Source organism: Elgaria multicarinata, chromosome 6 (assembly GCF_023053635.1).
Source record: "Elgaria multicarinata webbii isolate HBS135686 ecotype San Diego chromosome 6, rElgMul1.1.pri, whole genome shotgun sequence".
Lineage (NCBI taxonomy): Eukaryota > Metazoa > Chordata > Lepidosauria > Squamata > Anguidae > Elgaria > Elgaria multicarinata.
The window spans coordinates 84388215-84406418 of record NC_086176.1 but is presented as its reverse complement, the minus strand read 5'-3'; the positions used below and the strand labels follow the sequence as shown (position 1 = coordinate 84406418).

Sequence of the window (18204 nt, the reverse complement as noted above, 5' to 3'; positions counted from 1 at the left end):
AATAGTCAATAGAGTTGCCTCCTTGGTAGCATTGCCATGTGGTGAGAACTTGCTTACTATAATTTTCCCAGTTGCCACTACCAAGGAGACAGAAGTGTGTGTGTCCAGCCCTTAAGAGTAGAAGCCCTTCCCCAAAAGAGATTGTCAAAATTCACTGTTGTGTGGGACCCAAGGAGTGACTTCCATGAGTTGGACATTTCCCCTGAGGCTACTTTTGACTGTGGTGTCCCCACTCCTGATGATTGAATGAGGTTGAAGGTCTATATACGGATCCTCATAGTCATATTCCAGGGGATTGTATACTGTGTATACCTTTTAGGCAAGAGTGGGAGACCTCCAACCTGCAGGGCCTTCCTATTTGGCCCATGGTCTTCCCTCCTCACTCTCCCTTTTCCCACAACAATTATGCTTTTCTTTAAAAAAAGAAAGAAAAAAGCCTCCTTTGGAACCAACAGGATGCTTTTAAAAACCCTATTTTTTTGCATGAGCCCTCCTTGTTCAGGGGGGAGGGGGTGATGTCAAAGATACGGAGGGAAGGATTAGCTCTTCCCTGCTCAAGTAGTGCAACCTCTGCCCTAAAATCTTCCCATGCAACAATTAGGCTTGGAAAAAGCTTCCTATTGGCTCCAGTGGAAGGCCTTTTTAAAGCTTAATTGCTATGCAGTAGAGTGAAAGTAAGAACTTGTATGTGCGTGAGTGAATGAATGGGTGTATTATGTGTGAATGTGTATGAATGGCTGTGGGTGTGGCCCCACCCACTTTTTTCTTAGGCCATGCCTACCACTGGCAAGCAGGTTAGCCACAAGGGAATGGGGCCTGCAGGCTGAGAGAGACCCCACCCCACTCCTCCTTTAAGGGATGTCTAAGAAAGACTTAAGTTGATCTAGGTAACTGATGGGATGGACAATCTGTAGGCTATTGGGTGTGAGATACTGGCCCCTCAAGTGCAGTGAGCACCTTTTAGGTTGAAATCCTAGGGCTTACGAATTTATTGCCAATCATATTCCGCCTTTTAAAAATCTGCTGCTTTTACAGCATAATCATCTGCATGTATACTCAGAAGTAAGTTCCATTGTGTGTTTCAGTATTGGTCTTAATTTGATATTTTTGCATGGCGGGGTGGAGGGGCATTATGAGTTGAGGACACAGTTCTTAATTTTGAATACTGTTACGACTTTGCTATTATGAATTGATTTGTTATGAGATGGGTTTTATTTATTTTTCCTTAGTTATGTTTTGATGAATTGTTTAATGGATTGTTAATATAAAATGCCTGAATTTGAATTGTTAAATTGTTCTGTATGTTGTGGAGGCTTTTATTGGCTGGTATTTTGTCTGGAGCTTTGAGTCAAACCTCCTTGGGCATAATGTATGAAAAGACAGCATATAAACAAACAAAAAAATGATATTGACATCACTTGCATCAGTATAGCTTAATTTAAATATTGGAAATGTTAGTTGCAAAACAAAATGAATTCTCAAAGGCATCACAACAGGGGAGAGGATGAAGGTGCAAAGTGTGGTGGAATAGTGGCAGATCCCCAGAAGTTGGAATGAGGAAGACATGACAAATAAGAGGTTTAGCAAGCAGGAAAACATTGTGATCAGAAGCCCACTTTATGATTGAATACGGATGAGCAGGGACTGGAGAATAGTGCCTCTTGAGGTACTTAATGGCTTGTGGCATGATTTCTTCATGGTGAGCTGCAGTCTCCTTTTACTGGGCCTCCTGGGCCTTCTCATAGTTTTGCTTTACCACCAATTTGATGTAGCAGTTCAGTGGCCGCCATTCTCCTAAATAAAGGGTACACTTCTGCACACAGAACTCAGTGCAGGAGGTGAGGTCAAAGCACCAACTCCACCGACTTCAGATGCATGCTTTAGTGACTCCTTCTGTTCTCGTCAAGCTCGGGCCATTGCTGACCTATAAAATGACACGATGCATGAGTGATATCTGCTGAGCTAGGAGAGGAGCAACACAACCATCTACCGTCTACTGCAAATGGCTTGCAGGCTAGCTGACTACAGTCTTCTTTCTGTCTGCTGTTGGTGAATACTGTGAGCTTGTTATGATGCAAATATTTCTGAAATGGAAACTGCAGGTTAGATTAAGAACATAAGAAGTGCCCTGCTGGATCAGACCGAGGGTCCATCTAGTCCAGCACTCTCTTCACACAGTGGCCAACCAGCTGTCTGCCAGGGACCAACAAAGCAGGACACGGTGCAACAGCACCTTCCCACCCATGTTCCCCCAGCAACTGGTGCACACAGGCTTACTGCCTTGGATACTGGACTGCTCTCTTGGCTTGGTAGTAAAGTGTTATGAATTCAATTTAATGCTATTTAAAAAGATACAAACTTAAATTTCTTTCATTTTGTATTTTGACTTGGCAACCAATTTTTATCATTCTTTGTGATCCTTTTATGATAGGATGAATATGAAGAACTGCTTCGTTATGCTGTAGTTACCCCAAAGTTTGAGCCAAGTACATTACGGCAGTCAGATCACATAGAGGTTCGTCAGAAGTCTGCAGGTAACTTGTGATAGGAATTGGATGTTATGGCTTTGGGGGTGGAGAGAAGGCAATGTAGGAATGGGTTCCCCTACTGATTAGAATGAATGAAGATCCTCTTATGTCCTTAGTTTTGGAAATGGGTTACTCTGAACAGTATTTTAACGTGCATTATTAACAGTATTAACTGGCAGCAGCTCTCCAGGATTTGAGAGAAGAAGCTTTCCCCATCCTACCTGGAGATTCCTGGAATTAAGCCTGAGATCTTCATGAGAAGCATGTGCTCTATCACAGAGCAATGGCCCTTCTCCAAAGCTCAGATTAGGATTGCTTTGTGTTGTGCCGGTCAAAATATGCTCTCTATTTGTCTGATTTTGGCCACAACTATTGGTAATGATTTGTAAATTTCCATTGCCATGACATATAATTCAAGATGTCTTCTTAATTTATAATAAGAATTATTATAAGAATTATTTTTTCGTGAACCGCCCAGAGAGCTTCAGCTATTGGGTGGTATAAAAATATAATAAATCAATAAATATAAATAAATAAATTAAGGAGATTTCACAGCACATATTACTTTGTCAACTTGCATATATGCTATATGTTTACACATTCCTTAAGCAAAGTAGACTAGTTCTGGCCAAACTTGACATAAATTCTTCATATCTGTTCATTATGTTCCCAGCTGCTGCTTTGAGGTATTTCACTTATTTGAAAATCAGTATGAGTGATATTTAATAATTTGCTTCAGTCACTGGTTTTGTTTTGTTTTTGTAGCTAACAGTTTATTTTCTGAGGCATTTCTAAAAATAAGACATTAATAAATACCTAGTTGTTTGAAAATGTGAAACAGTTTTAATTCATCTTAATGCCTTTAATGTTTCATGGCATTCAGAAAGTGTGAATCCTTATAGTTCCAATTTTTACAGGCATTTTTTTGTTCAAAATTAGAAAAATTGTTTATTAACTTAGCCAAAACAAAACTAGGATAGTTGTAAGTGGAAGGATTTGCATGGAATCTTAACGTGCAGTAGTTCTTACTAGGACTAGGTTTTGCTTGTATGTATGTACAGTAGTTTTAATGATTGCAGTATTCTGTGGCTTATCTACATGGACCCAGTTTTGCTTTATGTCAGCTTGGCAAAGCAGCACAATGGCAGTCATGTGCCCTGTCTCTGGCTTCTGCATATTTTAGATGTAGCCAGGTTTACATAAAAGGAAATGCTGGTTATTTTTGTCCAAGAGACACAAAGCAAGCCCAGGAATGGGAGAATATGTGGATAATGGAGGTTTACTGTGTTGGTTAATGTTTAGACACCTACGAGGTTTGTTTTTTTGGATTGTGCATAACAATAAAGCCACATGGTATATTGCAGGCTTGTGGGATCTCAGGCCCAGGAGGCAAATTTGGCCCACCTGGAGGGCCAATCTGGCCATTCACAGTTCCCACTTTTCCCTCACTACTGGTTGTGTGTTGTGTTCCCTTTCTTTTGTGGAATCCCCCACACACACCTCATTTCTAAAAGGTTGAAATTCTTCCCTTAAGGCTTTGTTACTGGCGGTAAGAGATTTAAGCTAAAATGTGGCATCAGAGAGGATTTCCTAAATGGAATTTGGCATTCTCGTTGAAAGAGGTTAAACGTCCCCAGTATATTGCCACTGGTATTATGCTTGGGTGATAACAGGAAAGGGTTTCAGGCTCACGTGCTCCTTGCCCCACTTTCTCACTTGGTTGAAGGCTTGTTATCTCAAACTTAATTTTCATTGTGTTTGACTTCCTTAAACCTTTACTTTTGCTTCTCTTTCTCTCTCACTTGACAGTGTCATCCTTCAGTCTTCGTACCACGTTAAGAGTTTGGCCGTCTTGTAGTCTTTCTTTCTTTTTTGTAACCCCTTATGTGTAGAAACTCTGTCTTTAATAAATTATTCAAAACTTGTCCCGTCTCTTTCTTGAATTTTCCTCTTGATATACTCTTTGGACCTGAGTGAGTGTTTAATCACTCTCTGGCAAGGGTCATGTGAGGAACTTCACCTTCCTCTCTAGCTTGCAGCTGGGGAGGGGATTGCCCCACAGTTATGCTGAGCTTTGGAGGGCTTCACACAGTGCATGAAAGATACTCTCTCCCCTCACCAGCTCTAAGCTAGAGAGGAAGGTTGAAGCTGTCTCTTTTGGCATTGTCTGGCTGAATGCCTTGGCCACCCACTACCATAACAGGGTCTGATTTCAGGGTTGAAGATTGTGCCAATCTGTTGCCAGAACAAGTCCTTTTCAAGAGGGGAAGGTTGGAGCTAGCCATTTTGATGGTGGGCAGCTGCAACACTCGAGACACCCTCAGCTGCCCACCACCCAAATGAGCCCCTCCCACCGTTCCTCCAATTTGGAGCTGGAGCTGGGAACTGTCTCATACCTATTGCAAAGGTGCATTATGAAATTTAGTACAAAGGCTTCAATCTTATACACCCTTAGTGCAAGTGAGTTTCAAATGGAACTCATTTCCAAATAAATATGCATATGGTTGTGTTGAACCAGCCACAACCTGTGTATCCTGCTGTTTCTTTCCTATTCCTGTGTTGATCATTGTATTCCTTAACCCTTTCCTCTTATTACACTTATATCACACCTTTCCTCCACGGAGCTCAGGGTGACATGCATAGTTCCTTCCGTTCATTTTAACTGCACAACAGCCCTTGTGAGGTAGCTTGGACTGATAGTGACTCGCCCAAAGTGACCCAGTGACTACTCATAACTAGTGGGGATTTGAACCTAACTCTTCCTAATCTAACCACTACATCGCACTGGCTCCCAGCACTTTTTTTTTTACTCTTTACCACAATGTGTAATGTTTCCAGTTCCTCTCTCTAGATTTCATGCTTTTAGTACTTATTTCTATATGGCATCTAGCACATATTAAGCTCTTTAAATAATGATATGAGTAAAGTAGAGAGATCCTGCATTTATTTGAAAAGAACTCTGGGTTTTAATTGCTTCAGTTAATAGTAAATAAAATATTCAAATGATGATGCAGTTGTTACTGCACATCTGCACATGCAAACAACTTTTATGTATCTTGCTTGCTGAATGAGAGACAAGCAATTGGCAGTAAATTGTTCCTGCTGTCACCAAAAAAGCATACCTTTTTCAAATACACTTTTCCAACAGCAAATTATATACAGTGACAAAACTGCTAGGATTCAAATAATTGCAAGACTCTAGAATTCTAAACCATTCTAAGAACAGTTGCAAGATGGTCAGCTACTTGATACTTGTATCCTAAATGGGGACAGAACTATTTTGCAAGGTAAGCTCTGACTAGCTGCATGTTAGAAGTACCAATCATATGAAAAATAATATTAAAAGAGGTTTGCAGTGTTAAAAATTCCAACTCGTATCACAAAATACTCCTTTGTGTTTGAGAGCTGGTTCATGGAGTCATGGATATCAGTCATTGACTAGCATAAAGTCTGGCTGGAGAAGGATGGTCATCTTCCCTCACCACAGGATTTCTGAAGGTGGAGTGATATACAGTCGTGTGAAAAAGAAAGTACACCCTCTTGGAATTGTATGATTTTACATATCAGGACATAATAACAATCATCTGTTCCTTAGCAGGTCTAAAAATTAGGTAAATACAACCTCAGATGAACAACAACACATGACATATTACACCATGTCATGATTTATTTAACAGAAAAAAAGCCAAAATGGAGAAGCCATGTGTGAAAAAGTAAGTGCACCCTTACTGCTTCCATAGGAATTAAGATGCTAAGTAGTAGACAGGTGCTGCTAATCAAATGCCCATGATTAATTTCTCCGCTGTGGCACCCCGGTTGTGGAACGAGCTCCCCAGAGAGGTCCGCCTGGCGCCTACACTGTACTGCTTTCGTTGCCAGCTGAAGACCTTTTTATTCACTCAGTATTTTAACACTTAATTTTAACTTAAATTTAAATTTTACTGTTTTAACTCTGTATTTTAATCTTATATCAACTTTGCTGTGTGGTTTTATCCTGGTTGCGCTTTTTATACTGTATTTCGTAATTGTGTTTTAACCTGTTGGGTGTTTTACTGTGGTTTTAATTTTTGTGAACCGCCCAGAGAGCTTCGGCTATTGGGCGGTATAAAAATGTAATAAATAAATAAATAAATAAATAATTGATCATCAGCAAGTATGAGCACCTCTATAAAAGCCAAAGTTTTATCAGTTTGCTGGTCTGGAGCATCCAGGTGTGTGTTAACACAATGCCAAGGAGGAAAGACATCAGCAATGATCTTAGAGAAGCAGTTGCTGCTGCCCATCAATCTGGGAAGGGTTATAAGGCCATTTCCAAACATTTTAAAGTCCATCATTCTACCGTGAGAAAGATGATTCAAAAGTGGAAAACGTTCAAGACTGTTGCCAATCTTCCCTGGAGAGGACGTCCCAGCAAAATCACCCCAAGGTCAGACCGTGCAATGCTCAGAGAAATTGCAAAAAAACCAACAGTTACATCTCAGACTCTACAGGCCTCAGTGAGCATGTTAAATGTTAAAGTTTATGACAGTACAATTAGAAAAAGACTGAACAAGTATGGTTTGTTTGGAAGGGTTGCCAGGAGAAAGCCTCTTCTCTCTAAAAAGAACGTGGCAGCACGGCTTAGGTTTGCAAAGTTGCATCTGAACAAACCACAAGACTTCTGGAACAATGTCCTTTGGACAGACGAGACCAAAGTGGAGATGTTTAGCCATAATGCACAGCGCCATGTTTGGCGAAAACCAAACACAGCATATCAGCACAAACACCTCATACCAACTGTCAAGCACGGTGGTGGAGGGATGATGATCTGGGCTTGTTTTGCAGCCACAGGACCTGGGAACCTTGCAGTCATTGAGTCGACCATGAACTCCTCTGTATACCAAAGTATTCTAGAGTCAAATGTGAGGCCATCTGTCCGACAGCTAAAGCTTGGACGAAATTGGGTCATGCAACAGGACAATGATCCCAAGCACACCAGCAAATCTACAACAGAATGGCTGAAAAAGAAAAGAATCAAGGTGTTGCAATGGCCCAGTCAAAGTCCAGACCTCAACCCGACTGAAATGCTGTGGCGGGGCATTAAGAGAGCTGTGCATAAACAAATGCCCTCAAACCTCAATGAACTGAAGCAATGTTGTAAAGAAGAGTGGGCCAAAATTCCTCCACAATGATGTGAGAGACTGATAAAGTCATACAGAAAACGATTACTTCAAGTTATTGCTGCTAAAGGTGGTTCTACAAGCTATTCTTTTCTTTTTTCTTTTTCCTAAAGCTTTTAAAACTTGATGTTGTGCGGACTTTATACTGTTAGTTTTACCCTACCCTGTGCCTGTTTACCCTACCCAGTGCCTGTTTGCATTCTCTTCCCCTCCTTATTGTTTTACTATGATTTTATTAGATTGTAAGCCTATGCGGCAGGGCCTTGCTATTTACTGTTTTACTCTGTACAGCACCATGTACATTGATGGTGCTATATAAATAAATAAATAATAATAATAATAATAATATTGAATCATAAGATGTACTTTTTCGCACATGGCTTCTCCATTTTGGCTTTGTTTCTGTTAAATAAATCATGACACGGTGTAATATGTCATGTGTTATTGTTCATCTGAGGTTGTATTTACCTAATTTTTAGACCTGCTAAGGAACAGATGATTGTTATTATGTCCTGATATGTAAAATCATACAATTCCAAGAGGGTGTACTTTCTTTTTCACACGACTGTATGTACATCCACACAAATACATGCAGGGAGGAAGGACATGAAAAGCCTTACATGTGGAGAGCTATGGTTGCAAACATATTGTGTGAAAAATAGAGAAAGCAGCAGTTTTTGAAGAGTCCTGGCTATGTAGGTAGAGGGCATATTTTCAACTTTATAAAGCCTGAGCATCCAAAGTATCTATTAGGTAAAAATGGGGTGGGAAATCTTCATTCTATTATGTTTAGTTAAATTAGTTTTCATCTGCCTGATCTCCAGCTTTTCATTAGAATTTGAACTCTGTATTTGGGATTGCTATCATCTCATAAATTGAAGTGTTGTTGGTAGTGTGTGCATCCAGGAGACTTGGTGGTTTTGCAAAACTTTGAACTGCAAAAGTTGTTTTGTGGATTAGATCTAATACACTTTGGTAGTAGACCTCCAGTTACTAATAACAAGCCTTCCTTTGAAATAATAGATCTAGGGATAAGAATTATCTTCAAAAGAAGTTTCCAGCATTATAAGGAAGAAATATCAGAATAAAATACGATGTACTGTTAAACCTAGTATTTGAATGCTTTTAACACTAAAATTTAATTTCCTGCCCTGCATTATCAGCTTAGTTAATTAAATCTGGAAACTTGTAAGACTGATGCAATAAAGTACTAAGCAGTGATGACTCATCTCCAGCCAGTTGTGTTGCTTCTTGCTAAGGTGCTCGTCTTCCAGTTTTGAACTGTTGTACTAGAGGAAATCTGTCTTAATGCAGACTTGTATCTCCTGTCTCTGAAGTACATTGACAAACTTTCTGTTGTGATGTCAGCAGGAGTGTGTGCATATTCTAAAGGATGGCATTTATTTATTTTTTCTCCCACCAAATCCTATTCTCGGTGAATTTTTCTAGTCAACAGGAAATAACAGATTTTGGAACACAGACAATCATGAGGGAAATTATTTAAATTTATTTAACATTATTTTAGGACACCTTTAAGAGTGTGCAGCTTGTTCTTGCAGCCCAACTCAAAGCCTTTATCCAGCTTCATTTATTTTGGTGAAAGAACCCCATGTAAGTGTGCTGTAGTTTGATGCTTACTGCTACCATCAATACACCACCTCCCATCCTACAAGAGCTAGAAAGAGACTACGTGTGGCCATTTCCTGGCAGACATGATCCTCTTCCTTGTTTTCCTTTATCCTTTTTCATGCAAACAGACTAAGTTTAGGCAGGTTTTAGCTCCAATATATGAGTTTTAATTAGTGTCATGATAAGTGCAAAACTCTGAAGGATTTTATCAACTTGCCTAAATCTAATCATTCCTTGTATTTGAAGCAGGAAAAAGTCCAGTAATGGGTGAACGCAGACATGAAACTGCAGGAATAAGTCAGCGAAAACATGGAAGAACTCCTGATTTTGCAACGTCTACTCGGACAACAAGGATAGAAGGTATAACTACTGGGAAGAGGAAAAGAATATTAGTTTATAAATTTATTGCTTAAAAGCTTATGTTAGGTTCAGTTTAACATAAAATTCAAACATAACGGGGATTATTCAGGCTTTGACCAAATAAAATTATGGTTAGGCTGAGGTATGATGCCTGGCTCGAGGTCATTCAGTGGCTTCATGGGCATATGGGGGTTTGAAATGACATTGTCTCTCTTTCTCCTAACACATTGCTCCCAATTAGTTCAGATGTCCAGCATATGATCTGCAGGATGTGTGTATTTGTACAATGTCTCTCTACTACCTAGAAATGCATGAGGGATGAAACTTACATGAAGTGATATTTCACTTCTTTCCCTCCCAACCGGATAATAAATTACCCCTCTACTGTATTTCGTTATCAAATACACAAACTTCTGTAACATGGTACAAAACTTCCTTCATTTAGAGAAACCAAGACTTTTCCCATTGCAAGTATCCTTCTCTTCCTTCAGCAAGTTCCAGGTGTTAGAAGTATCCATTTTTGAGGGTGAAATATTTTTCCTACTCTAACATTTGGGGGGGGGGGACTTCCAAAGCAGTAGCCATCTTAGTCTGTTGCAACTAAAACAACAAATTATTACAGCACCTTAAAGACTAATACATTGATTCTGGCATGACAAATTCTCATGGACCAGAGCCCACCTCATCAGATGCACTAGTTGCACTCTGATCCACAAAAACATCTGTTATAATAAATGTGTTAGCCTTTAAGTCCGCCTGGCGCCTACACTGTACTGCTTTCGTCGCCAGCTGAAGACCTTTTTATTCTCTCAATATTTTAACACTTAATTTTAACTTAAATTTAAATCTTACTGTTTTAACTCTGTATTTTAATCTTATATCAATTTTGCTGTGTGGTTTTATCCGGGTTGTGCTTTTTATACTGTATTTTGTAATTGTGCTTTTAACCTGTTGGTTGTTTTATTGTGGTTTTAATTTTTGTGAACCGCCCAGAGAGCTTCGGCTATTGGGCGGTATAAAAATGTAATAAATAAATAAATAAATAAGTGCTAAAATATTTTCTTGTGTTATAGAAAAAATGCAACATTGACTTTTGAAACATTTAGTTTGCAATTTGCACCCACCCAGGAAGTTCAACATAGTTCAGTAATATGGTATGTGAGGGCCAATTGGCTTTTTATTTTTTCAGTTTCAGTGAAGCAGCCAGCTCATACGGACATGGAGGGACTTTGCCCAGTCCGTTCAGAAGAAAGTTCTTCACAACAATCTTCATCTAGTCAAAGAGATCTTCAAGAGTCGAATGTGACTGATTTAAGTCTTTCAGATGAAAGAGTGACCCAAATAGAGAGCATACTTGATCTCTGGAGTGGAAGTCTTAAGGTATTTTTACAAAATTCTTTTGCAGATAGATTTGTGTATTGTTACACTTTTGAAGATTTGGTTGCAAAATGTGTGTGGAAATTCACAGTAAGTACTTTGACAAAGAAAGGCAAAGTAAAAAAAAGGCTTTGAAATAGAATCTTGTATTGCTGTGGAGAAAGAAGCTACCTTGATTTATTTATTTTTTAAAAAAACTTATTTAATCTCATGCTTGCATCTCTTAGAGTTTCTATTCAACATTCTGGTATTGAGTGATACCTCCTCTGAGTGTATGTCAAGAAAGATCTTTTGATATCAATAGCATAGTCACAGCTAAATTTCAGCTCAAAAAGAAACTGTATCTGTCTATAATGACTGATTTTTTCATAGCAAAACAGCTGCAGAAGAGGCAAGTATAGGAGTGGGAGGGAGGGAAGATGGACTTATCCTTTCCTCACCCACTGCTTCCGTGTTCTTAATTGCCTGGTCCGAGCTGTTCCTCTGCAGGGCTTCAAATACAAGATGGTGGGAGGGCCCCTGCTCATTTCCTGCCTTAACTTTTCCTGTTTCTGAAATTGTTTTTCTGTCTTTAAAAAGAAGCTAAGTATTGGTGCTCTAAGTGGCTGTGCATAAGTCCCACTGAACGCATAATAAATATACTACGAATCGTGCTGCATAATAAAAAAAAAAGCAGAGAATTGTATTCTGTAGGGACCGCCCAAGATGGCACCTCTCCCTATTCTATGTTCAGAAGCTGACCAGAGAGGCAGTTAAATCTTCAACACTGGAGGTGGGACAGTATCTACCAACACACCTAAGGGCAACAAGCTAACTTAGGTGGTGTGGGAAAGGCTGCGGAAACTTCCAACTGCCTCCTAGCAGACTCAGGCTCCCAGCAAAGAACCATCTCACCCCCAGCTGCAACATCTTTTTGGGACTGGGAGTTTAAGAGGCAGGCTCCTTTGGGGGCGGGTCCACCACCAGTAGGGTCGCCGCCGAAGGGGGCAACACCAAGGCGAGGGCCTGTCCCCTTGTTTGTTGGCTTTGTTTGTTTTGTTTTGTTTTCTCCCCCTACTGACTTACAATTTTGTTGTGTATTTTAAACTTTTTTTTTTTACGTTTCTTTTCCTATGTTTTAAAATGTATGTTTTAAACTTTGTAATACTGCCTTGAGGCCCAGTATTGGGCAAAAGGCGGGATAATAATAATAATAATAATAATAATAATAATAATAATAATATAATTAATAATAATAATAATAAAATAATTAATAATAAAGGCTGCATGGTATATTCAGCTTTGCCCTCCAATATCTTGCCATCCCTCAACATCTGTTGCCTGAGGCGGCTGTCTCACTCTGCCTAGTGATAAAGCCAGCCCTGGTATTCTTCTGATTTCCTTTCTGTAAACAGAACACCCCACCTTGAACTTTGAGTAACTGCTGTCAAAATATAACTAGAAGCTCCTGCTTTCTCAAAATTGGATTCCCTGAGTGAAGATTAATAAAAAGTTTGGTATTTGAAGTATTTACACTTGGCTTTCCCTTAGTAGTAGAATAAATAAAGAGAAACTTTTTACCTTGGTTTCTTGGATACGGGGCCCATGTGGGCCAACACTTTTGATTTAACTTCTCAGAGGGCCCTGCATAGGTTCCATGCGTTCATGAATTCAAACGGGAAGAGTTTTCAGAGTGGGTTCTTCGCAATTAAGGAAATTCCTCCCAAGAGAAATTTGGGTTAGCCCTTTATATTCTTTCAGAACAGCAGCTGAAAAAGATTAACTTAGGAGGGCATTTGGAGTTTGTTTTCTTGTTTTTCTAGGCAATTAATAGCTCTCATTTTACCTATGTTAGAAAGCTCCCATGATTGGAAAAGTGACAATATTTGTTTAAATAAATACATAATAAATACCTGGCCTTATTATCTTATGGAGATAATATATTTTCAAGTACCAGAGGCTTGTGACACCGTGTAGAATGTAACTTAGTCAATAACATTTTTTTCTTTAATGGCAATATTATTGGTCATTTTTAATCGAGCTGAGCTGAATATTTAGGAATGGACACTGTATTGCATGAAAAAGAATTCCCAAATGTTTCCTGAAGGGCCCCCCCAAAGCATACCTTTTTGAGCTAGTTCATTGCTGTTCAGAGGACTAATCAGATAAAGCTCTGGCACTATTGTTTTGTTCAAAAATAGCCCTTTTTCTTCTTTCTAGAAAGAGAGAGTTTGTCATAATGTAGGCAACTAGATTTTGAAGGGCATTTTTCCCTATACAAAGCAGCAAAGAGCTCACTCTCTAGAGTGCTGTCAGCTAAATGTCATGCATCAGAGAGCACCTTGTATTGGGTCCTGAAAATGTGCTGGTTCATGTTCCTGCTGCAACAAACACTCACCCTACAAAAAATTGCTGAAAGGGTGGTATTTTGTGCTGTCTTTCTGTTTAAGCTCATACTTGCATCTTACTGCAGCATTAATGATCGATGAACATCTTTGTCACAGAACGTGGAGCTTCCTTTAGAAATTTCAGTGATGCTGAAATTTCTAAAGCTTCATTGTGTGTCTTGGTGAGGTAGTTACTTATGTTATTGGCAATTAAAGGCATGGATTGATCCTTGAGTCTTTACTAAACTTACTCCTTTAATTTTTCAGACCAATGTTCTGACTGAACTGAGGAAATGGAAACTTCACTTTATTGAACATCACACATTAGAAATGAGACAAGAAAGGGAAAAACATGCAGCACATGTGAGACAATTGACTAATCAGATGGAGAATCTGAAGGAGTTGCTACATACGTACGAGATTTCAATCGGGAGAAAGGATGAGGTAATGCGTTCTGCTACTCTGTTGTAGTAATTCCTACAAGTCAAGATTTTTGGTTTATTGTTACTATCCTACCTCTTTTCCATCATGAAACTCAAGGATGTTCCAAGATGGCCTCCCATTCAGGCACTGACAAGACCCAGACCTAGTTAGTGTCAACAAGCTGGCTGCATTATGTGCCCTCAGACCACATGCTGAGACTTTCTCTTTGGTGTTATGAACAGTCAGCAGCAAATAATTGTAGTCTTGATAAATACAAAGAAGAACTTGCTTCTGTAATTGAAAATTGGTAGTCTGTGCAGCCTAGAAATTGCCATCCATTTTCCCACCACATGCAAATGCTTTCATCATTGTATTCTACATCATAAATGAATGGGGCTTGAAGCTGAAATGGGCATGAAGCTTGCTGAAGTTGGGCGTGACATACCATAGTAGCATTGTCTGTCTCAGGGTTGGGGGATCTGTGGCCCTCTAGATGTTGTTGGATACTAACTCCCATCAATCCCAGTCAAAGATCAGGGATGATGAGAGTCCCAATTTCTGGAGGACCACATGTTTCCTAGTCTATGTGTTCAATTTTAGTTCAATTAAATTACTTTATAGCTGTGGTTCATGTTTTTTGTTTTCTTTAGGTAATTGCCAATTTGACACATGCAATTGAGAAACAAAAGGACAGAATAGAGTTAATGAAGAAATTCACAAAATGGCGTCTTCAGCATTTTGTGGGCAGACAAGAGGCCAGACAGGAGGTACATGTGGATATGTTAAGTTAAATTCCAGAAGGTTACTATGGAGTTTGTTAATCAAGAGTCTTTTTTTTTAAAAAAAACTGATTTAAAACAAGACAACAGTTAAAACTGTCCGAGTCAGCAAATTCAATGGCCTAGTTCATACATAATTATAACCCTGGGTTTTTTAAACACTGGATTGTCATGAACGAGCCCGCATACTAGTTCATGTTGCTATATATGTTCCTGCTGCCACTGTGTCCCTGGATTATTCTGCCGCTCTTGCAGCAGGAGCTAGCACACTGGCTTCATCACGACAACCTAGGGTTTAAAATAATCCTGGTTTGTCATGTGTGAACGAGGCCAATATGTAATAAATAAATACATAAATTTGGAAACCTGCGTCCTTTCCCATGAAGCAGCTAACTGAGCAAGCCATATATGGGGCCAATCTAAAGATAATATTGTGCACTTGCAGGATTATGTTTGAGCTTTATCCCATCATGAGATCATACATATGGAAATGTTAAAAATGTATTCCCTTTTGGTTTGCAATGGCAACCAAGCATGATGGTCTGAATTTGAACTTGACCTGCTTACATTCAAATCTTTGGATGGGTTTAATGGTAGCTGCATGCACCAGCCTACCACTGTGTTATACATGCTACACAATATGAATTTTAGAGAGCTGGCAATGTATACCACACAACCCTTTTGTCCTGCTTCTGCAGTATTGGAATAAGACTAGCGAGCTGTAACTGTAACTTAAACATAGCTGGGCCCTTGCTTTGGGAGTTGAAAACCTATTTGTTCCCTATTAACATAAGTGTGTAGGAAACTCATACCAGACTTATGGATAATTTATTCCAGGTATATACGAAGAGGCTGGCTGATCGCTTATATGAAATGGGTTTGTTGAAGAAAGCATGGGCAACTTGGCGCTCTCATATTCATATAAAATGGAAAGAAACCATGGAAAGGGCCTGTCAGTCAAGTGCCGAATGTCTGCGTGTTGAGCTATCCAATGACTATGAAACTAAACTTCAAGAGGTAAGATATGTAAAGGAATCTTTCCTGATAAACATTCCAAAAAGGCAGTAATGTCTGTCCCATATAATGCAAGATTTTAATTTTGAAGGATTACTATTTGTATAGATGTTCTTCTAGTAAGTGGCATAGGAGCTAATGTAGGATCAAATAATAATTGGCCAATAGATTTGGATTTCCTTAGGGCTGCTGAAACTAAAGTGCTTGATTTTTCAAAAGTACATTTAGTAAAACTAAGGAATTATGTTATCAAGTGAGTTGAGTTTATTAAGTTTATTTTAAAAAGTGATGAAGGAAAGGATTTGAGGAATCATAAAAATCAGAGAATATGTAAGGAATATAAAAGGGCATTGGCAAATATTCATGAAGCATGTAGAAAAGGTATAGTCTACTACATGTGGTAAAAATGGATCTTATCAGAAAATGTTGCGGTGAACAGCAAGAAAGTACATAGTTAAAAAGGAATGTAACATGCTCTTGTAACTGAGGCTTGCATTTTATGCCAAAATGTTTCACATTTTTAAAATCTGTTAATAACTTTTTAAAATTTATACATGTGTAAAAGGAAAATACAAAACAAAAGTTGGATCATTGTCCAGTGTAGAGGGGAAATGGGAAATAAATTTTCAATGTGGCATAATAATCTTGTCCTTGCATGTAATGGGGCACTTTCCCACTCCATCCTCCAGGTATATTTGTCCTATTTTTGAGACCAAGGGACATCCAACACATAGGAATAATGTTTTAAAACCTGCATCTGTAGGACTGAGTTGTTATTACAATATCCCATTTGCAATTTTATGCATACTGTCCTTTGGGACTATGTGGGTTTAATGTGTGTGTGCATGCTCTGTTTAAATGTTGTGCCCATGTGTGAATGTCTGAGGGTGTTAGAGGAGAGACATTGGGCTGGTTTGCATGACACAACAGCCCACAGTGAGTTATTGAACCCACAGTGAAGCTGCAGTGCGGCAGGTGAGTGGGTGTACAGCCGCCATTTTGCATATCCAATCTCTGCTTGAGGGTTATTGTGTCGTGTGAACCCATGTGAGCATAAGTTATGCGAGGGTTAAACAACCCTCATATAACCCTAGAACAAACTATGGGTTATACAATGGGTGTTTAACCCTTGCATAACCCACAGGTTTGCATGACATGGTAACTCCTGAGTGGGGGTTAGATATGCAAAGTAGCGTTGCGTCTGCAGGCACTAAGGCTCGTTGTGGGTTAAATAACTGATGATGCGCCATGCCGTGTCATGTGAACTAGGTCAATATGCAGATGGAAAAGTATGATCTCAGTCTTCCGTACACACAGGAACAAGATCAAGAGTATTGTCCAATGTCAGTCTCTGAAAATAGTTCTTGGTATAGACAGTTTTTCCTCTGGTCCCATGGCATATGAGATACAAAATGTCACATTGGATCAACAGCTGGTGAATATGGCATGCAAATATTTGTGTTACATGACATTCTTGGTCAGGCAGAAAATCACAGTATAAGAAATGCTCAAGATAAAGAGCACGTTTTGTAACACAGAAGTGTTCTTCGTTGCTCCAGACAATCTCACACCTTTTAACACCAGCATTTCAGATGTGCTTACTTGCTCTTGCGCTACTCCCCTACACTCATCCCACCCACCTGCCCCTGGTTCCTTGCCGCTTCTGCACTATCCAAAGTGCCTCTTCTAGCTATGCTTAAAGCTGAGCCTGCCAATGTGAAATGCCCCCCCCCTCCCCTAGCGGCAATTTCCAAGCTCTGCGTTATTGCAGCTCTATGGTTTCTTGCCTTAAAGGGGTTAGTAAGTAATCTGAAGAATTCATCTCATCTCAGTGTTTTCTAAAGCTTTTAAAAGAAATACAAGAATGCTAAGTGGTCTGTTCTTTTATTTCCTTGTTAGGCAAATGCTTCACTGGAGGCGGCTAGAGCTGAGATCTTAGAAATGCAGAACAAAAGACATGATTATGAAGATGCCATGAAGAAGGCTTTCATGCGGGGTGTCTGTGCCCTGAATATGGAAGCAATGACCATCTTTCAGGGAAAAGAGTTCAAATTTGACCATGGTTAGTATTATGAAGAAAACAAAAGGTTTTATAAAGAAAACAAAAGTAGCCAGCATCATGTCAATCGATAGTCAAGTATAATTTTCCAGAAAGTTTTCTGGATGAGAATCCCCCCAAAAATAATATTGCAGGTAATTAAACAAAAATGCAGCATTGCCCCAGTTCAGTTCTGTGATTTGCTACAGGAAGGCAATTGAGTGAATAGGGAAGCCTGTTCATGCAAGAACTCCATGTGTGCACTGGTTTGGGGCATAAATATATTTCTTGGATTTTGTGCTATTTTCCCCAGTTCTAAATGGTTGAGATGCCTCTCCTAAGGCTTAATTACTGCCAGTAAGAGCTTTAAGATCAAATATGCTGGTATTTTTTTGTATTTTTGCTCCACCCGCTTTGCTTCCAGCCCTGCCCACCACAGGAATGCTCTCCCTGAGAGCTTCTCTAAAATTGAATTTGGCTTGGGCTCAAAGAGGTTTCCCACCCCCTGTTTTAGGAAAACAAATTTTGCAA

At 39.3% G+C, this 18204-nt stretch overlaps 1 protein-coding gene across 1 annotated transcript in view; it reads left to right on the top strand.

Annotated features, from left to right (window-relative positions):
* The window catches only part of POC5 (POC5 centriolar protein), a 39342-nt gene that overhangs the window by 8069 nt on the left and 13069 nt on the right, over window positions 1-18204 (top strand). The window contains exons 3-9 of the mRNA XM_063128643.1: window positions 2432-2534; window positions 9563-9676; window positions 10866-11056; window positions 13687-13863; window positions 14493-14609; window positions 15459-15638; window positions 17535-17697. Of these exons, the coding sequence (XP_062984713.1) occupies window positions 2432-2534; window positions 9563-9676; window positions 10866-11056; window positions 13687-13863; window positions 14493-14609; window positions 15459-15638; window positions 17535-17697 (1045 nt within the window). The remainder of the gene's footprint in view (window positions 1-2431; window positions 2535-9562; window positions 9677-10865; window positions 11057-13686; window positions 13864-14492; window positions 14610-15458; window positions 15639-17534; window positions 17698-18204) is intronic.